Raw genomic sequence first — 15844 nt, 5'->3', positions numbered from 1 at the left:
AGTGGTCACTACAGATTAGAGCTAGAAGCTGCACAGAGATGTGGTATGCTGTTTGGCCTTAACCTTGAGCCATGGGTGAGAGTCATCCTACTTCTCTGCTCCCAGACACCACGCTCCCACAGTTGCTCTCCTCTTCAGCACTTCAGTGACCTGAGTTTACCAGTAGATTAAGCTAAGGCTGGTCCACTGTTGTATTCTGCCACCCTGTCCCGTACAGTGATAAGTGAATCCTGCTGTGACTGTTACATTGTTGCCCCCCAAATGAAGTCCCTCTCTGTATTTATGCCTGGAGATAAGTACTTAAGAGTGGGTACTAAATAAGAAAGAGGAACAGGGAGGGGTAAGAAACATACATCAACTGAAAGGGGGAAATTAATAAAACCAGAATTTCAGAGCAAAGCAGCACTGCACTAATAAGCAAGTATTTCTTGAGGGACTTTGTACAAGGCAATTCCTCAAGCCTAGGATACTGAAGCCTCAGGCTCCCTGCAGAAAAGGAGAATATAGGCTTTATTCAGCGGCCTGGAAGGCTTTGTAGAGAACCTACAATCAACTGGCTGCCTGGAACAAGCTGTGGAATCTTGTGTCAATGAGTTTTAAAATAAGGCTTTTTTATAGGCTGCCTCTTCCCATGAGCTGGTAGATACCTGAAGCCTATGATTTGATTTTCACTCAACTCTTTAAAAAAAGATGAAGTGTGTGTGGCAATAGGGTACATGGATGGTGTAAACTTCAGGTAGAAATAAGGGATATGGTTTACCTCAGTCGGCAGGGAAAAAAGACCATAAAGCAGAATCACACATAAAGGTACGTTGTTGAAAAATCCAAAGTGTAAAATTCACTACCTGCCATTATTACATCAACATTAAAAAAAAAATAGGCATTTTGACCAACATTCAAAACCTGAAAATAAAAAAGAGGGCATGATTTATAAATACATAAATATCCATGCATACTTTTACAATGATGGCTACTAGAAGAATGAGAACTTTTAAAACGCCAATCTAGACAAGATTCCCTTTCATTCCAATTGCCTCTTTCCTACATGTTGTTAATATCAAGAGTCTTAAGAGAGCTGCTGAGGTCAATGTCATATTCATTCCAGCCTCCTTTCCAAGCCTGTAACTAATGATGAAAATGTGATGAATCTTCTGCCTTAGCTTTGATGCTAGGAAAAAAAGAAAAAGTTAGTAACCATGTAGTCTAACCATGTAGTCTTACATAGAGAAAATTCAGCAAAACACTGACCATACTATCCATTTGGAAGCCAGAGTCTAATTTTTTTGTCTTGTCACTTGTGATCTATAAATGTTCACAATTTAAAGTGATAACAGAAATACTTAAAAAATAACTTTTTCCATGGCATGCTCTGCAGTGAAGGCTTCTAAAAACAGAATCACATAAACACTTATTGTTCTAAATTAAAATCAGTTGAATCCAGATAGTAATTTACACATTTCACATTGAGTCAGGATATTTAGGAGATGTGAAGGTTATAGGTTTCTGGATTTCACACTGTTAGAAACTACAGAAACTGCATGTCTTCTAAAAGTGGTGAACTGAAGCAGATATATTCTTTCTGGGTACTCTCTAGCACCATTGGTAAATTTAAACTTGGCTTTAGACAACTTTTAAGCAGGGTGCAAAGAAATTATTTTGTCTGTCACCTTCTATTTGAATGGATTTCCTTAACATTTAGCAGTGCAAGTGAATCAGTCTGAGACTCTTTTTAGTAAGCAGAGTTTTCAAGGTATGACCTATTTCCTAGCTTAAGCCTGTCACTCCAGTCTTTGAGAAGTGAAGCGAAATTCCTCAGCAAAAGCAAAATATAAGAGGGCTTTCTCTTTTTAGGAGAATGCAGTATCACCTAAAGAAACCATCTTTAGTCCAAAAGGAAAGAGAATCCCCTAAGCCATCTCTCAAATTTCCAATAGGATAGACCAAGGCTATAGCAGAAGAGTTGCCACTGGCTTTGGCTGCTGCAAGTATGGTCTTTGACTCAAGGTGCTGGCAGGTGATTCACTCAGCCTGGGCACCAGGCAACAGACTGGCCTGTGGGGTCAGACAGAGCTTTTCTGGCTTCTATTTCTGTGGATAAAGGGAAAAGAAAGGTAGCTCCATGGAGCATTTATCTTAGGATACAAGACAAAACCTGATTTAACTAATCTGATAAGCTGAAAAAAAATTTTTTAAATACTCACAAATAGTTGCCATCTTATTAGAATCACATCTCTTTCCACCAATGGAGTGGCTGCTCCATTACTTTAGAGCTTGCCAAGACCGTATATAATGCACAAAAAACCTCTTGAAAGGCAGGCACACTTGTGTTTCCAACTTCTTTCACATTTCATATTTAGTCACTTTCCATACTGCCACTTTCCCTCTTGGACAAAAATGTTCTTAGGGGGGACTTCCCTGGTGGCACAGTGGTTAAGAATCCGCCTGCCAATGCAGGGGACCCAGCTTCCAGCCCTGGTCTGGGAAGATCCCACATGCTGCGGAACAACTAAGCCCATGCGCCACAACTACTAAGGCTGCAGTCTAGAGCCTGTGTGCCACAACTACTGAAGCCTGCGCGCCTAGAGCCCGTGCTCTGCAAAACAAGCCGCCGCAATTAGAAGCCCACGCACCACAATGGAGAGTAGCCTCTGCTTGCCGCAACTAGAGAAAGCCTGCGCGCGGCAACGAAGACTCAACGCAGCCAAAAATAAATAAAAATAAATTTATTAAAAAAAATGTTTTTAGGAAAAATGAAGGAATTAAGTGGACAGATTTTTTGAGCCAATAATGATAACTTCTTAGTCAATCACTCCTCTTTCTCCTTAAGACAATGCCTTGGAAATATAAACTCTGACAGTAATAACATCATTCCTGAGTGAGCTGCTGCTCTTTGTTAATTATTGCTCATTAATGGGTAAAGCTGGTTGGTTAATCACAAAGTCTGCTAGTAGGTACCTAGGGACGGCTGTTAGATAACTTAGACTGTTCAATATATTTGTCTGAATCCCCCTTTTTCAAAAAAAAACATACACTGCAAATATCTGACAAATACCACCTGTCAGAGACCAATGCTCATTTCTTTTCTCAGATTCCACATCCCCCTTCCCCTGCCAAAAAAAAAGAGAGTTGGACAGACCACAGAGGTGTACTGGCCTTAAAACTGCAGAATAACCATAAAGTATTTTTAAAATCTTACTTTAAAGAACTTATGTCCCTAAGTTATCTTCACTATTCAGTCTCAGGATACCAATAATGCCAGGCGATTCATTTCCACTTGCTAGCTAGCTTCAAAACCCAAGTAAAATAATTTTAGAGCTAAGGATCAAAGAACTATAACTGACCTTTTCAGGTGCATGGCTCAACATCAAAGTTTTTTTGTTTTTGTTTTTTGTTTCTGGCCTGGCAATGTTGCTTAATGTTTGCCAGCCTCTATCTATTACATGCAAAAACCTCAGGCAAGAAGACAAAAAAAAACTGCTGCAAAGCTCCCAGGGCTCTCTTTCCAGTGGGCTCTCAGGGTAGCCTTCAAAAGAGAAGGGACAGCCTTCAACACAACACAATTCTGTCACGGCACAGAGATCAGATGACTTGTTCTCAGGACAGGCTTATCTAAAAGACTCTTACCAACTGGCAAAACTCTACACATCCTCTAAGTATCTCACTTTTCAGGATCAACTTAGCTTCATTTTCAGTGACATCAACAGTCTAAAACTTGGTTACTAAGAAAACATAAGTCTTATTTGAAGGAAGTTCAAACATATATAATCAACAAGCGCTATAGAAATACAGGCTCCCTGTAGGCTTCTTCCAGGTAGCCAGGTGCCAATCATTAATTAGTCTGATGGCAGAACTGGTTTCAGGAATGCCAAAGTTCATTTCTGAGGACTCTTCTCTGGAGACTGACACTGTGCAATTAAAGTGTCAAAAATGAACATCCCAGGACAGGGCTCCCTATATTTCTGAGGTTCAAGACCCCTTTACAATGTTTATAACAGTTTAGAAACTCAACACACATACATATGCTTCTTCACACTAGCCTATGGATAATGTTAGGGACATGCATATTAATTACAAAACCTCCTTAGTCTCTTCTGGAGTCTGAAGCCCAAATATCGTGAAGTGTTCTGACCTCTAATATCCCAGTATGACTGGAAAGAGAGAAGTATAACAAAATTTATGTGAAAATGGATCTTACGGAGAGCAGAATACCTCTTAAGACCAAAAGGCCAAGGAAAGAATCGGCCATGAGCAGTCAGGAAGTAAAGGCTCATCCTATTCCCTGCCTGCCCTGACGAATGGGGGGCAATCAGGTGGCTGGAAATTATCTAGACGCCCCATGCCTGGGCCCCAGGAACCTCACCGCTAGGATACTGAAGGACTTCCTAGAGGTTTTTTAAAAATATTATATAAGAGAATCCAAAAAGTCACAAACTCCCAATTCACAACGGCTCCCAGGCTACAAACAACAGCCTTGTTAACAGATTTTAAAAACAAAATAGGCCCTTGAACACAACCTGAACTTTTGATTCCAGGTTCAATTAAAAAACAATACTTTTTTAAAGAAAAATATCTGAAATCATGCGGGGTGTGCTGTTTGGGGCTGAAGTACTTTCTGGGCAGCTGAGGATTTGATTAGCTCCTGACACTCACACTAAAGGGAACCTTTTTTTTTTTTTTTTTTTTTTTTTACGGTACGCGGGCCTCTCACTGTTGTGGTCTCTCCCGTTGCGGAGCACAGGCTCCGGACGCGCAGGCTCAGCGGCCATGGCTCGCGGGCCCAGCCGCTCCACGGCATGTGGGATCCTCCCGGACCGGGGCACGAACCCGTGTCCCCTGCATCGGCAGGCGGACTCTCAACCACTGCGCCACCAGGGAAGCCCTAAAGGGAACCTTTTTATATGCCCAGCTTCCCAAAAAAAAAGAACCAACTAGGGTGAAGCAAGGGCTTACCTATGTTTCTGACAATAGAACTATAAGAGAGGCCAGCAGTCTTTACTCTTTTGCTTTGGTCAATTTTGTAAGCATTTTCTGAGCATCTTCTCTGGATTATGCCTATACTAGGTTTTGGAATTAGAAGGACTAATATCTTAAGCACCATCTCTTCCCTCAAGAAGCTTACAATCTGCTCTTAAAAAGGTCTGGGTAAAGTGCTAAAGAAATAAACTATGGGAGATGAGGAAGCAATTAATTTTGTTGCCTGAGGAGACCAGGGCAAATGAGAAAAACCATATCTTGGGAGATTGTGAAAAGCAGTTGGGACGCCCAGCCCCATCCTCTGAGCTTCCTTCTGCCACACTCTCCATGGCCCCAGCCAAAGGACCCAGATTCAAGGCTTGACGGGCAGCAGCTCACCATGTAAAAAATCCACAGCCTCAGATCAGAACAAGCCTGGCAGAATAGGGAAAAGCTATGACGATATTACTCCATCTACATTTCCATCAGCAAGTCAGAGGGTCCAAACAGGTCTGGTGGGGTCCTCAACGACTGGGGTAAGGTTGAGTTAATGTTACCAACAAGATTTTTTAATAAGTGGGAAACTGTAGCACTCTAACCAACATTTTCTTAAAATTCAAGCAAAAAGCTCAAAACAGAATTTTCCTAAAGGAACTGAAGAGGTTGAGTTTATGTGTTACTCTACCAACAATGCATAATTTATCTACTGAGTTGTTCTCTAGTTATGAAAAGGCTTATACCAATTACAGAGAAATAAAATGAAACGGCTTAGATTGGGGTAGTAAACAAGAGCATTCAGAAAACAATATACTCTAATACATCATCATAAAGGCAGGGGCCGTTAGCTCTATACCATTTCAAATGCACTTGGAAATCCTGTTTACCTTTTTCATTAATTCACTTCTGTTAGTAAATTGTGGCAGGTCTTCCACTTCAATCCCATCAGCCATTTCCATCACCTTGTCTAAAAGGTCTTTGTTGTAACTGCACGATAAAAAGTAGTAAGATAAAAACCGTGGAAGAATTATTGTCACTGTGGGCTAAAAAGAAATTGCAGGTAGCTGGACTATAAACTCAACTCTCAGAGGAACGATTTGATACTACTGGGGAAACTGATAGATGTTCAGCATCAAGTCAGAAAATAGTTCTTGCGCATGTGGATACAGAAGCAGCACTAGGGATGCCAATGGAGCAGGTGTTTTAAGATTTACAAAACAAACAAGACTTACAAAAATAGAGGCAGTGTACCTCTGGCAGTATATATTCACGGATATGATATGAGGGCCAAAATTCTTTTTTATTTTTTTGAACATGTGGAGTATTGGTCTAACGGAATAACATTATTTGTTCATTTGTCCAATTTTCTGACATTTGCCTAATCTTGGATCCTGTTAACCAGAATTTACTAGAGGAACCTGGAAGTCAGAGAAAAGGGAGGGATACAGCAGGCACTGCTTCCCCATATCCAGTTCTAATAACTCCCCAAATCTGAAAACACCACCAAGCAGCTTAGGGCTGGAGGGACCATGTGACCAGACAGCCATAAGGAGCACAGAAACCAGGACTAAGCCAAGTCATCTCGTTATCCTAACACAATTTCAGGAAATGCTAAATAAAAGGATGTGGGAGCCTCAAGATTTGCCACCTGCTTCATGGAGTGGCAGAGGGAGCGCCACTTCAAAAAGTCCCTTGAAGGCATTTGTTATTTTGATAAAAGGAAAGGCAGAGAGGCAAAGACTGCTTCTTGCTACAGGGTCCAGCAGACTAGGACACGGGGAGAAAAAGACAAGGGCCGCAGACTACATCCTGCCATAAATGGTAAAATCCACCAATCCTGCTAGATGCTGCATGACCCTAGGTATGTCTCTTTCCCTCTCTCAGCTTCGAAGATGTAAACTGGAGGTCTGAGTTTCTGTCCCTGCACGTTTGCCATGTGGAAGAAAGGAGCTAATGAGCTTAAAATGCCCTCTGCAAAGGTGACAGTTTGGAGTAATAATAATAATATAAATAACAATGGCAAATCGAACGCCTAGCATGTATAGAGCTCTTGAGAGATGACAGCCTGTGCTAAGTGCTTTTCACCCTTTAAGACTGTAGTCATCACAACTAATTTTCCAGATGAGGAAACTAAAGCTCAGAGAGATTAAGTATCTTTCCAAAGGATTGGCTAGGGTGGAAACCTGCCTTAGGCCTTTCTAGTACAGTTGGAGTTTGGGGGCAGGGTCAGCCTTGGGCAGGGGTCAGCCCTGGGGGAGGGCTGCGGATCGGGACAGGGTCAGCCAGCCGCCAGGGGTCCGCACCTGCAACCCAGGAAGAGGTGATTGGCCCAGACCATGGAGAGGGACAGCAGCTGGTCCAGGCGGCCGCCGCCGTCTGGCGGGTCGCGGTAATCAGGCAGGTGGCGCAGGATGAATTCCATGCGGGCCTTCCATTGCTTCTCGCTCTCCGAGTAGGAGCGGAACTGCTCAGCGAAGTCGGTCGCCTGCCGCACACCAGAAACCAGCTCCTCCACAGCTGCAGCCGCCTCGCCACCCACCATGGCGCCCTCCGCCGCTGAGGGCCGGACCCGCCCACCGCCTTCCGTACACGCACTGCTCCACCTCCCCGCAGCTAGAGGGGCCGCAGCTGCGAGCGACTGCTCAAGAAGACTGGTCTGGAGCGCCCTCGGCGGGCGCGGCGGCCTCACCCGGCCCGGCCCCTCAGACTTCTGCAGCTGCGGCGGCCCCCGGAGTGGGTCTACCCCGGGGCCTCAGGGGCAGTTCTCGGCCCACCCCGCGGGGAACCAGTAGGGAAACCGAGGCCCTCCCAAGCACGGAGTAAGGGCGGCCCTCTCCAATTCGGCAGCCGGATGCCAGCCAGGACTGTACCGTGTCCTTGGCCTGGGAATTCCCCGGGCACCCGGCCCGCAGACCGATGCCCCCAGTTCTGAGGACGTATAGGTGTAGCTGCTCTGGATCTACTTTTATCGATTCCCAGAGGTCTCGACACTCCACCCAGTTTGCGGCCCGCCTTCCTGGAGCCAGTAATCCATCCAACTGAATACCTGCCAGACCCTTTGCTACGTGCTGGAGATGCAGTGAGAGCAAATTCAGAGCGGTGCTCTAATGAACTTTACAGTCGTGAATACTTAATTGCTCAAGGGTAACTTTTCAAAGTTGACAACTTTTAATAAAGGCCCTGAGTGCTAGGACCATGAATAAGCAAGAGACCTGATCCAGACTTGGAGGTCAGGGAAATGATGCTGGAGAGCAGAGAGATGAACAAGAGTTAATTACATGAAAAAGAGTAGGGCACTGCAAGAGAGCCTGGCCTGGTGAGAGAACTGCAAGATCTGTATGACAGATCCTAAAGTGGGGGACAGTGGGGGAGATGAGGCTGCAAAGATCACCAAGAACAGTAGGTCATGGAAGGAGTTGTGGTCTGGACCCTAAAAGGAATGGGGAGCCACTGAAGGATTTTAACCAGGTGTATCCAAAAGATGTTGGGAGGAGCCAAACTGGATGTGTCAAGAGGAGATGAGCAGGTGAGTTGGCCTAACAATGCTGTCTGTCCTAGGGTCAGGGAGACCCATCGACAAACAGAAGAGCTTCCTCATAAGAGGTGCATTTCCCATCCCGTTCAAGTACAATAACTGGGAAACCACTTGAGCCTCCATCAACCTTGGGAAATTATTGACCTAATAGGCTTCCCCATCATCCCCCATCAAATGTGGGACAGAGTACAGAGCTGAGCCTAGAATCCAGGATCCAGGATTCCAGTGTAGGTCCTATATTGTGAATGAGGCCGAGGGGCAGAGCCACCTATGTGTTGTCTGCTGCTTCTGCAGCTTCTGATGAGACATCAGGGCCTCCAACAGGCAGAAACCCCATATAGAATGGAAATATCAGGCAGTCTTACGAGTAGACTGTGCCTGTAGAACCAGCAACAGGCTCAGTGACATCCCATTGTGGTTAAAAATAGGGAGGCACACTACTCTCACCCTGGTGAACAGGAAGAATGTGAACAGGGCTGTGAAACCAAAGACAAACTCAGCTACTCTACATCAGCCAGGAAGAGGTGCCCAGAGCTGGGGCTCCCAAAACTGAGTGCAGATTATATCTCCTGAGAGCCTTGTTGAAATAGCAGATTCCCAGGGAGTTTCCTGGTGGTCTAATGGTTAGGATTCGGCGCTTTCACTGCTGTGGCCCAGGTTCAGTCCCTGGTTGGGGAACTGAGATTCCACAAGCTGCATTATGTGGCAAAAAAAAAAAAAAAAAAATAGTGGACTCCCAGGCCCATCAGTGGATGTTGAGTCTAGGCTCCAGGTAATTGAGTCCATCTGCAGCTGGCCAAACTTTGAAAAATGTTGATGAGCGTTCTTGGAACCAAATTGTGGGTCACCTGATTGTATGGTGGAGAGGTTGACCCAGAAATAGGACCCTGGGCTTTGTGACCAACAGCTGCAGCTACACAGCTAACTCCGCCCCCCAGGGTGTGAAAAAGCTAAGAGGTCATCCAGCAACTGACTCATTTAGCATCATCTTTGACAATGATGAGACATATGAATATGTGTACCTACACACAAACATATTCAGACATGCATGCAGGTTATAACAACTCAAAAGTACACAAATAGGTATTCTTTTTTTATAATATGATCTTGTTAACATTATACTTTCAAAACGTAAAGTAGCCTAAAATGATTAGATAATATTAACATTTTACCAGCCCCTGCGGCAAGTCCAATTACTGCCCAGTTTATTGTTTCTAACTCATTTCTGTGATTCAGGTTTTCTTAAAGTTACTTACTTATATAGAAAAGGATCAGTTTTCCTACTTCATCTTCATTTTAAAACATCATTATTGATATATAACTCACATACTATAAAATCCACCAATTTAAAATACTCAATGGTTCTAGTATATTCACAGATTTGTGCAGCCATCAACACGAATATAGAACATTTTCATTACCCCAAAAAGAAACTCCATACCCATTAGCAATTGCTCCCCACTCCCTCAAGCCCCTGGCAACAACTAATGAACTTGTTATCTCTATGGATTTCCTATGCTGGACGTTTAACGTAATGGTTTCTTGTGACTAGCTCTTTCACTTACAGAATGTTTTCAAGATTCATCCATGTTGTAGCATGTGTCAGTACTTCATTCCTTTTTTATGGCTGAGTAACCTTCCATTGTATGAATATACCTCATTTTGTTTATCTTTTCATCAGTTGCTAGACATTTGGGGTTTTTCTATATCTTGGCTATTATGAATAATGCTGCTGTGAACATTCATGTACAAGTTTTTACGTGGACATATATTTTCAATTTTCTTGGTATATAGTGGATTGCAAGATCTATGTTTAGCTTTTTGAGGAACTAACAGATTGTTTTCCACAGTGTCTGCCCCATTCTACATTCCCACCAGCAATGTATGAGGGTTCCAATTTTTCTACATCCTTGTCAACTCTTATTATTTTCCCTTTTTTTGTTTATAGCCATCTTAGTGGGTACAAGGCTGTATCACATTGTGGTTTTGTTTTGTATGATGTTGAGCATCTTGCATGTGTTTATTGGCCATTTGTATATCTTCTTTGTAGATATGTCTATTGAGATCCCTTGCCCCTGTTTTTTTTTTAATATCTTTATTGGAGTATAATTGTTTCACAATGTTGTGTTAGTTTCTGCTGTACAACAAAGTGAATCAGCTATATGTATACATATATCCCCATATCCCCTCCCTCTTGAGCCTCCCTCCCACCCTCCCTATCCCACCCCTCGAGGTGGACACAAAGCATCAAGCTGATCTCCCTGTGCTATGTGGCTGCTTCCCACTAGCCATCCATTTTACATTTGGTAGTGTATATATGTCAGTGCTACTCTCTCACTTCATCCCAGCTTCCCCTTCCCCTCTGTGTCCTCAAGTCCGTTCTCTACATCTGCGTCTTTATACCTGCCCTGCCGCTAGGTTCATCAGTACCGTTTTTTTAAGATTCCATATATATGTGTTAGCATATGGTATTTGTTTTTCTCTTTCTGACTTACTTCACTCTGTATGACAGACTCTAGGTCCATCCACCTCATTACAAATAACTCAATTTCGTTCCTTTTTATGGCTGAATATATATATTCAGCCATAAAATATATATATTGTATATATATATTGTATATATGTGCCACATCTTCTTTATCTATTCATCTGTCGATGGACATTTGGGTTGCTTCCATGTCCTGGCTATTGTAAATAGTGCTGCAATGAACACTGTGGTACATGACTCTTTTTGAATTATGGTTTTCTCAGGGTATATACCCAGTAGTGGGATTGCTGGGTCATATGGTAGTTCTATTTTTAGTTTTTTAAGGAACTCTTCTCCATAGTGGCTGTATCAATTTACATTCCCACCAACAGTGCAGGAATGTTCCCTTGCCCTTTTTTTTAAAAAAAAAAAAAATAGACTTTATTTTTTAGAGCAGTTTTTGGTTTACAACAAAATTGAATGGAAAGTACAGAGAGTTTCCATATATCCCATCCTCCCCTGACCCCCACCACACACGGCCTCCTGCACTACCAACTGCTCTCACCAGAGACACATCTGTTACGTTGACACATCATTCTCATCGAAGTCCGCAGTTTATGTTAGAGTTCACACTTGGTGTTGTACATTCTGTAGGTTTTGACAAATGCATAATGACATGTATCCATCATCATACTAACATTCGGAATAGTTTTACTGCCCTAAAAATCCTATCAGTGTTTTCTGAAGAGCAAAAGTTTTTAATTTTGATGAAATCAAATTTATTATTTTTTTTATGAGCCATGCTTTTTTGTCCTATCTAAGAAATCTTTGTCCTATCTAAGGACAAATCTTTGTCCTATCTAAGAAATCTTTGTCTAACTCAGTGACCTAAAAATTTCTGTTTTCTTCTGGAAGTTTTATAGTTTTATGTTATAGGTCTGTGATTATACTTTTAGGTCTGTGATTCATTTCAAGTTAATTTTTGTATATGATGCAAGGTATGAGTTGTCAAGAGCAACAAAGAATATAAGATTTTATCCCACTTACAAGCTAATAGGTTACGCTTCCACAGTTTCAGTGGGTGCTGGCAAAATACTTAAGACTCTTAAAACAGAGACAAAGAACTTTGTGACTCAGAGCACAGCAAACATGAGTTTCATGTTTGTATTGGTTCCCCTTGTCCCATAAGTCCCACAGGGGCTATGCCAAAGGGCCCAGGTAGATAAGGTACAAACAGGTACACACAGTGGGTTTGTATGACCACCGAGGAACCCCAAGTTTAAGGAACATCAATCTTTTTTTTTTTAATTTATTTGGCTACGCCGGGTCTTAGTTGTGGCTTACAGGATCTTCAGTTGCGACATGTGGGATCTAGTTCCCTGACCAAGGATCGAACCCGGGCCCCCTGCATTGGGAGCATGGGGTCTTAGCCACTGGACCACCAGGGAAGTCCCAGGGAACATCAGTCTTTTATAAAGGACTGTAAGCAAACCTGCTCAACCTTTGCCCCAGAGCAATACATTATCTTTTTTATGTGGATGGTAAACAAATTTACCCTTTGCTCTGAAGGTAGACACTATCCCTAGGCTGCTTCATGGACAAAACATCCTTGAAAAGACAGTCTGGAACAAAAGGGCAGTTAGTGTCTAACTCTTAAGATGTGCAGATACGTGAGAAATCCATGGAAAATTATTTCCCAGCATAGGTTGAGATTTTTTTTTTTCTGCATATGGTTGTCTAACTGGTCCAGTACAATTTGTTGAAAAGATTATCTTTTTTCCATTCAATTACTTTGATACCTTTGTCAAGAATTAATTGACCATATATGTGTGAATCTATTTATGGACTCTCTATTCTGCTTCATTGATCTATGTGTCTTTGTACCAATACCATAGTGTCTTGATTACTGTAGCTCAAGAGTTAGCAAGCTGCTTCTGTTAAGGGTGGGCTACATATAATTCCTGTTGTATACTTTTTTTTTTTGAATTGTAGAATTTTATTTATTTTTTTATACAGCAGGTTCTTATTAGTTATCCATTTTATACATATTAGTGTGTATACTTTCCTTGCTTCTTTTTTCAGCCATTTAAAAACATAAAAAGCATTGTAGCTTATGGGCCTTACAAAAATAGGCTGCAGGCTAATTTGGCCCATGCTGTAGCTTTATAGTCTTTCTTTTTTTAAAAAATATTTATTTATTTATTATTTATTTGGTTGCACCAGGTCTTAGTTGCGGCACGCGGGCTCCTTAGTTGTGGTATGTGAACTCTCATTTGCGGCATGCATGTTGAACCCGGGCACCCTGCATTGGGAGTGCAGAGTCTTATCCACTGCACCACCAGGGAAGTCCCTATACAGTCTTAAGATCAGGTCGTTTAAGGACTTCCCTTAAAGAATCCTCCTGCCAATGCAGGGGGACATGGGTTCAATCCCTGGTCCAGGAAGATCCCACATGCCACAGAGCAACTAAGGCCCATGCACCACAACTACTGAGCCTGTGCTCTAGAGCCCGCGAGCCACAACTACTGAGCCTGCATGCCACAACTACTGAAGCTTGTGCACCTAGAGCCCATGCTCCGCAACAAGAGAAGCCACCACAATGAGAAGACTGTACACTTCAACGAAGAATAGCCCCTGCTCACCACAAGTAGAGAAAGCCCACATGCAGCAATGAAGACCCAACACAGCCAAAAATAAATGAATAAATAAATAAGTTTATAAAAAAAAAAAAGATCAGATCATTTGAGTTCTCCAGCTGTGTTCTTACACAAAATTGTTTTGGCTATTTTAATTTATTGCTTTTCAATACAAATTTTAGCATTAGTTTTTCAATTTTTAGAAAAACAAAAGCTGCTAGGATTTTAACTGGGATTGTATTGAATCTATAGATCAACTGGGGGAGAATTAGCATCTTAACAATATTGAATCTTCCAATTCATAAACATGGTATATCTCCATGTATTTAGGTCTTATTGTTATGGTATATTTTAAAATCCGATGAAATATTAGATTTAAAACACATTTGCCACTTTATTTGTTCTTCCTTCATTCTCTACTTCTTACTTTCCATCTGTTTCATTTTTCTTCTACCTGAAAAATTTGTTAACATTTCCTTTAGTACAGGTCTGTTAGTGGCAAGCTCACTTTTTGTCAAACTTAAAATGACTTTATTTTGCCTTCTGTATTAGTTGTATGACTGCATAACAAACTACCCCAAAGCTTAGTGTCTTAAAACAGTAACCATTTATTATCTCACAGTTTCTCCTTTTTTAAAAAAAAAAAAAAATTTATTTATTTAGCTGCTCCAGGTCTTAGTTGTGGCATGCAGGATCTTTAGTTGTGGCATGCAGACTCTATAGTTGCAGCATGCACGATCTAGTTCCCTGACCAGGGATCAAACCCAGGACCCCTATATTGGGAGTGCAGAGTCTTGCCCACTGGACCACCAGGAAAGTCCCTCACAGTTTCTGTGAATTAGGAATTCAGGTATGGCTTAGCTGGGTGGTTCTGGTTCAGGGTCTCTGCTGAGGTTTCAGTACATTTGCTGGTGAGTACTTTAGTTATGTGAAGGCTTGTTTAGGGCCACAGGAGCCACCTCCAAGATGGCTCAATTACATGGTTGTTTGTCTCAGTTCTCAGTTTCTTACTACATGGACCTCTCCGCAGGGCTGCTTGAGTGTCCTCACATGGCAGAGGTCTTCCTTCAGAGTAAGTGAACGAAGAAAGAGTAAGGCAGAGCCACAGTATCTTGTATGACATGGACTCATCGGTAACATACCATCACTCTAACTTATTCTGTTCATTAGAAGTAAATCACTAACTCCAGGGACTTCCCTGGTGGTCTGGTGGTTAAGACTTCACCTTCCAATGGAGGGGTGTGGGTTCAATCCCTGGTCAGGGAACTAAGATCCCATATGCCTCACGGCCAAAAGACCAAAACATAAAACAGAAGCAATATTGTAACAAATTCAATAAAGACTTTAAAAATGGTCCACATCAAAAAAATCTTTAAAAAAAAAAAAAAGAAGAAGTAAATCACTGAGTCCAGTACACATTTGAGGGCAAGGTGTTTTAGGCTCCACCTTTTAAATACAGTGTCAAAGAACTTGTGAATGGATTTTATAAATTTATTTATTTATTTTATTTTTGGCTGTGTTGGTTCTTCATTGCTGCACGTGGGCTCTCTCCAGTTGCGGCGAGTGGGGGCTACTCTTCGTTGTGGTGCACAGGCTTCTTGTTGCAGTGGCTTCTCTTGCTGCAGAGCATGGGTTCTAGGCAAGCGGGCTTCAGTAGTTGTGGCACACAGGCTCAGTAGCTGTGGCTCACGGGCTCTAGAGCACAGGCTCAGTAGTTGTGGTGCACGGGCTTAGTTGCTCCGTGGCATGTGGGATCTTCCTGGACCAGGACTCGAACCCATGTCCCCTGCATTGGCAGGCGGATTCTTAACCACTATGCCACCAGGGAAGCCCTGTGAATGGATTTTAAACTACCATATCTTCTTTTATTTAAAACATTTTTTTCTCTTCTCTTCTTACCTCTTCTTTCTTCTCCTCCTTCCTCTTCTTCCTCTTTCTACCCCTCCTCTTTCCTCCTCCTCCTAAGATGATCTTCTAGAACATTCCTCACCAATTCTTTTAATCGTGGGCCTGGAAACCTTGAGAGAATTCTAGAAGATACTTTAGAAAATACTCTAGAATACTTCTATTCAATTCTTTTACCACAAATTTATTTCTCATGTCTACATTGCATTGGTTAGTAAGTATAGCAGAACCTAAATATTAGTGTCTCTAGTATTTCCTTGTTAAGTAAAGTTTTGCTTTTCTGCTGAAAGAAAAACCTATTTTTCCATTTTGAGGAAGTATCCGTTGATTCCCAGTTTACTGAATGTCTTG

General features: G+C 42.2%; 1 protein-coding gene and 1 long non-coding RNA gene across 2 annotated transcripts in view; one reads left to right on the top strand and one right to left on the bottom strand.

Annotated features, from left to right (window-relative positions):
• Positions 1-795: 795 nt before the first annotated feature.
• XTBD1 (XRN2 binding domain containing 1) lies at positions 796-7522 on the bottom strand. The gene is made up of 3 exons (XM_027097463.1): positions 7254-7522; positions 5838-5937; positions 796-1168 (listed from the first exon to the last, which is right to left on the bottom strand). The coding sequence occupies exons 1-3, from the start codon at positions 7490-7492 to the stop codon at positions 1157-1159; spliced, it is 351 nt and encodes a 116-aa protein (XP_026953264.1). The 5' UTR covers positions 7493-7522; the 3' UTR covers positions 796-1156.
• An 86-nt stretch (positions 7523-7608) lies between these two features.
• The window catches only part of LOC113615254 (uncharacterized), a 35430-nt gene continuing 27194 nt past the window's right edge, over positions 7609-15844 (top strand). The window contains exon 1 of the long non-coding RNA XR_003430937.1: positions 7609-8476. This is a non-coding gene — a long non-coding RNA (uncharacterized LOC113615254). The remainder of the gene's footprint in view (positions 8477-15844) is intronic.

The sequence above is a fragment of the Aethalodelphis obliquidens genome, unplaced genomic scaffold (genome assembly GCF_003676395.1).
Source record: "Aethalodelphis obliquidens isolate GAN/ISIS:26980383/991018 unplaced genomic scaffold, ASM367639v1 scaffold4, whole genome shotgun sequence".
In the NCBI taxonomy this organism is placed as follows: Eukaryota; Metazoa; Chordata; class Mammalia; order Artiodactyla; family Delphinidae; genus Aethalodelphis; species Aethalodelphis obliquidens.
The sequence above is the reverse complement of the archived record's forward strand: the minus strand, read 5'-3'. Positions and strand labels throughout refer to the sequence as shown.

What these genes read in the sequence shown, in the direction of transcription:
- XTBD1 (XM_027097463.1), bottom strand. Translation starts at nt 7,492, where the DNA reads ATGGTGGGTGGCGAGGCGGCTGCAGCTGTGGAGGAGCTGGTTTCTGGT. An exon ending in CACCTCTTCCTGGGTTGCAG is followed by an intron (nt 5,938 to 7,253) that starts GTGCGGACCCCT and finishes TTTATCGTGCAG; the next exon opens with TTACAACAAAGACCTTTTAG.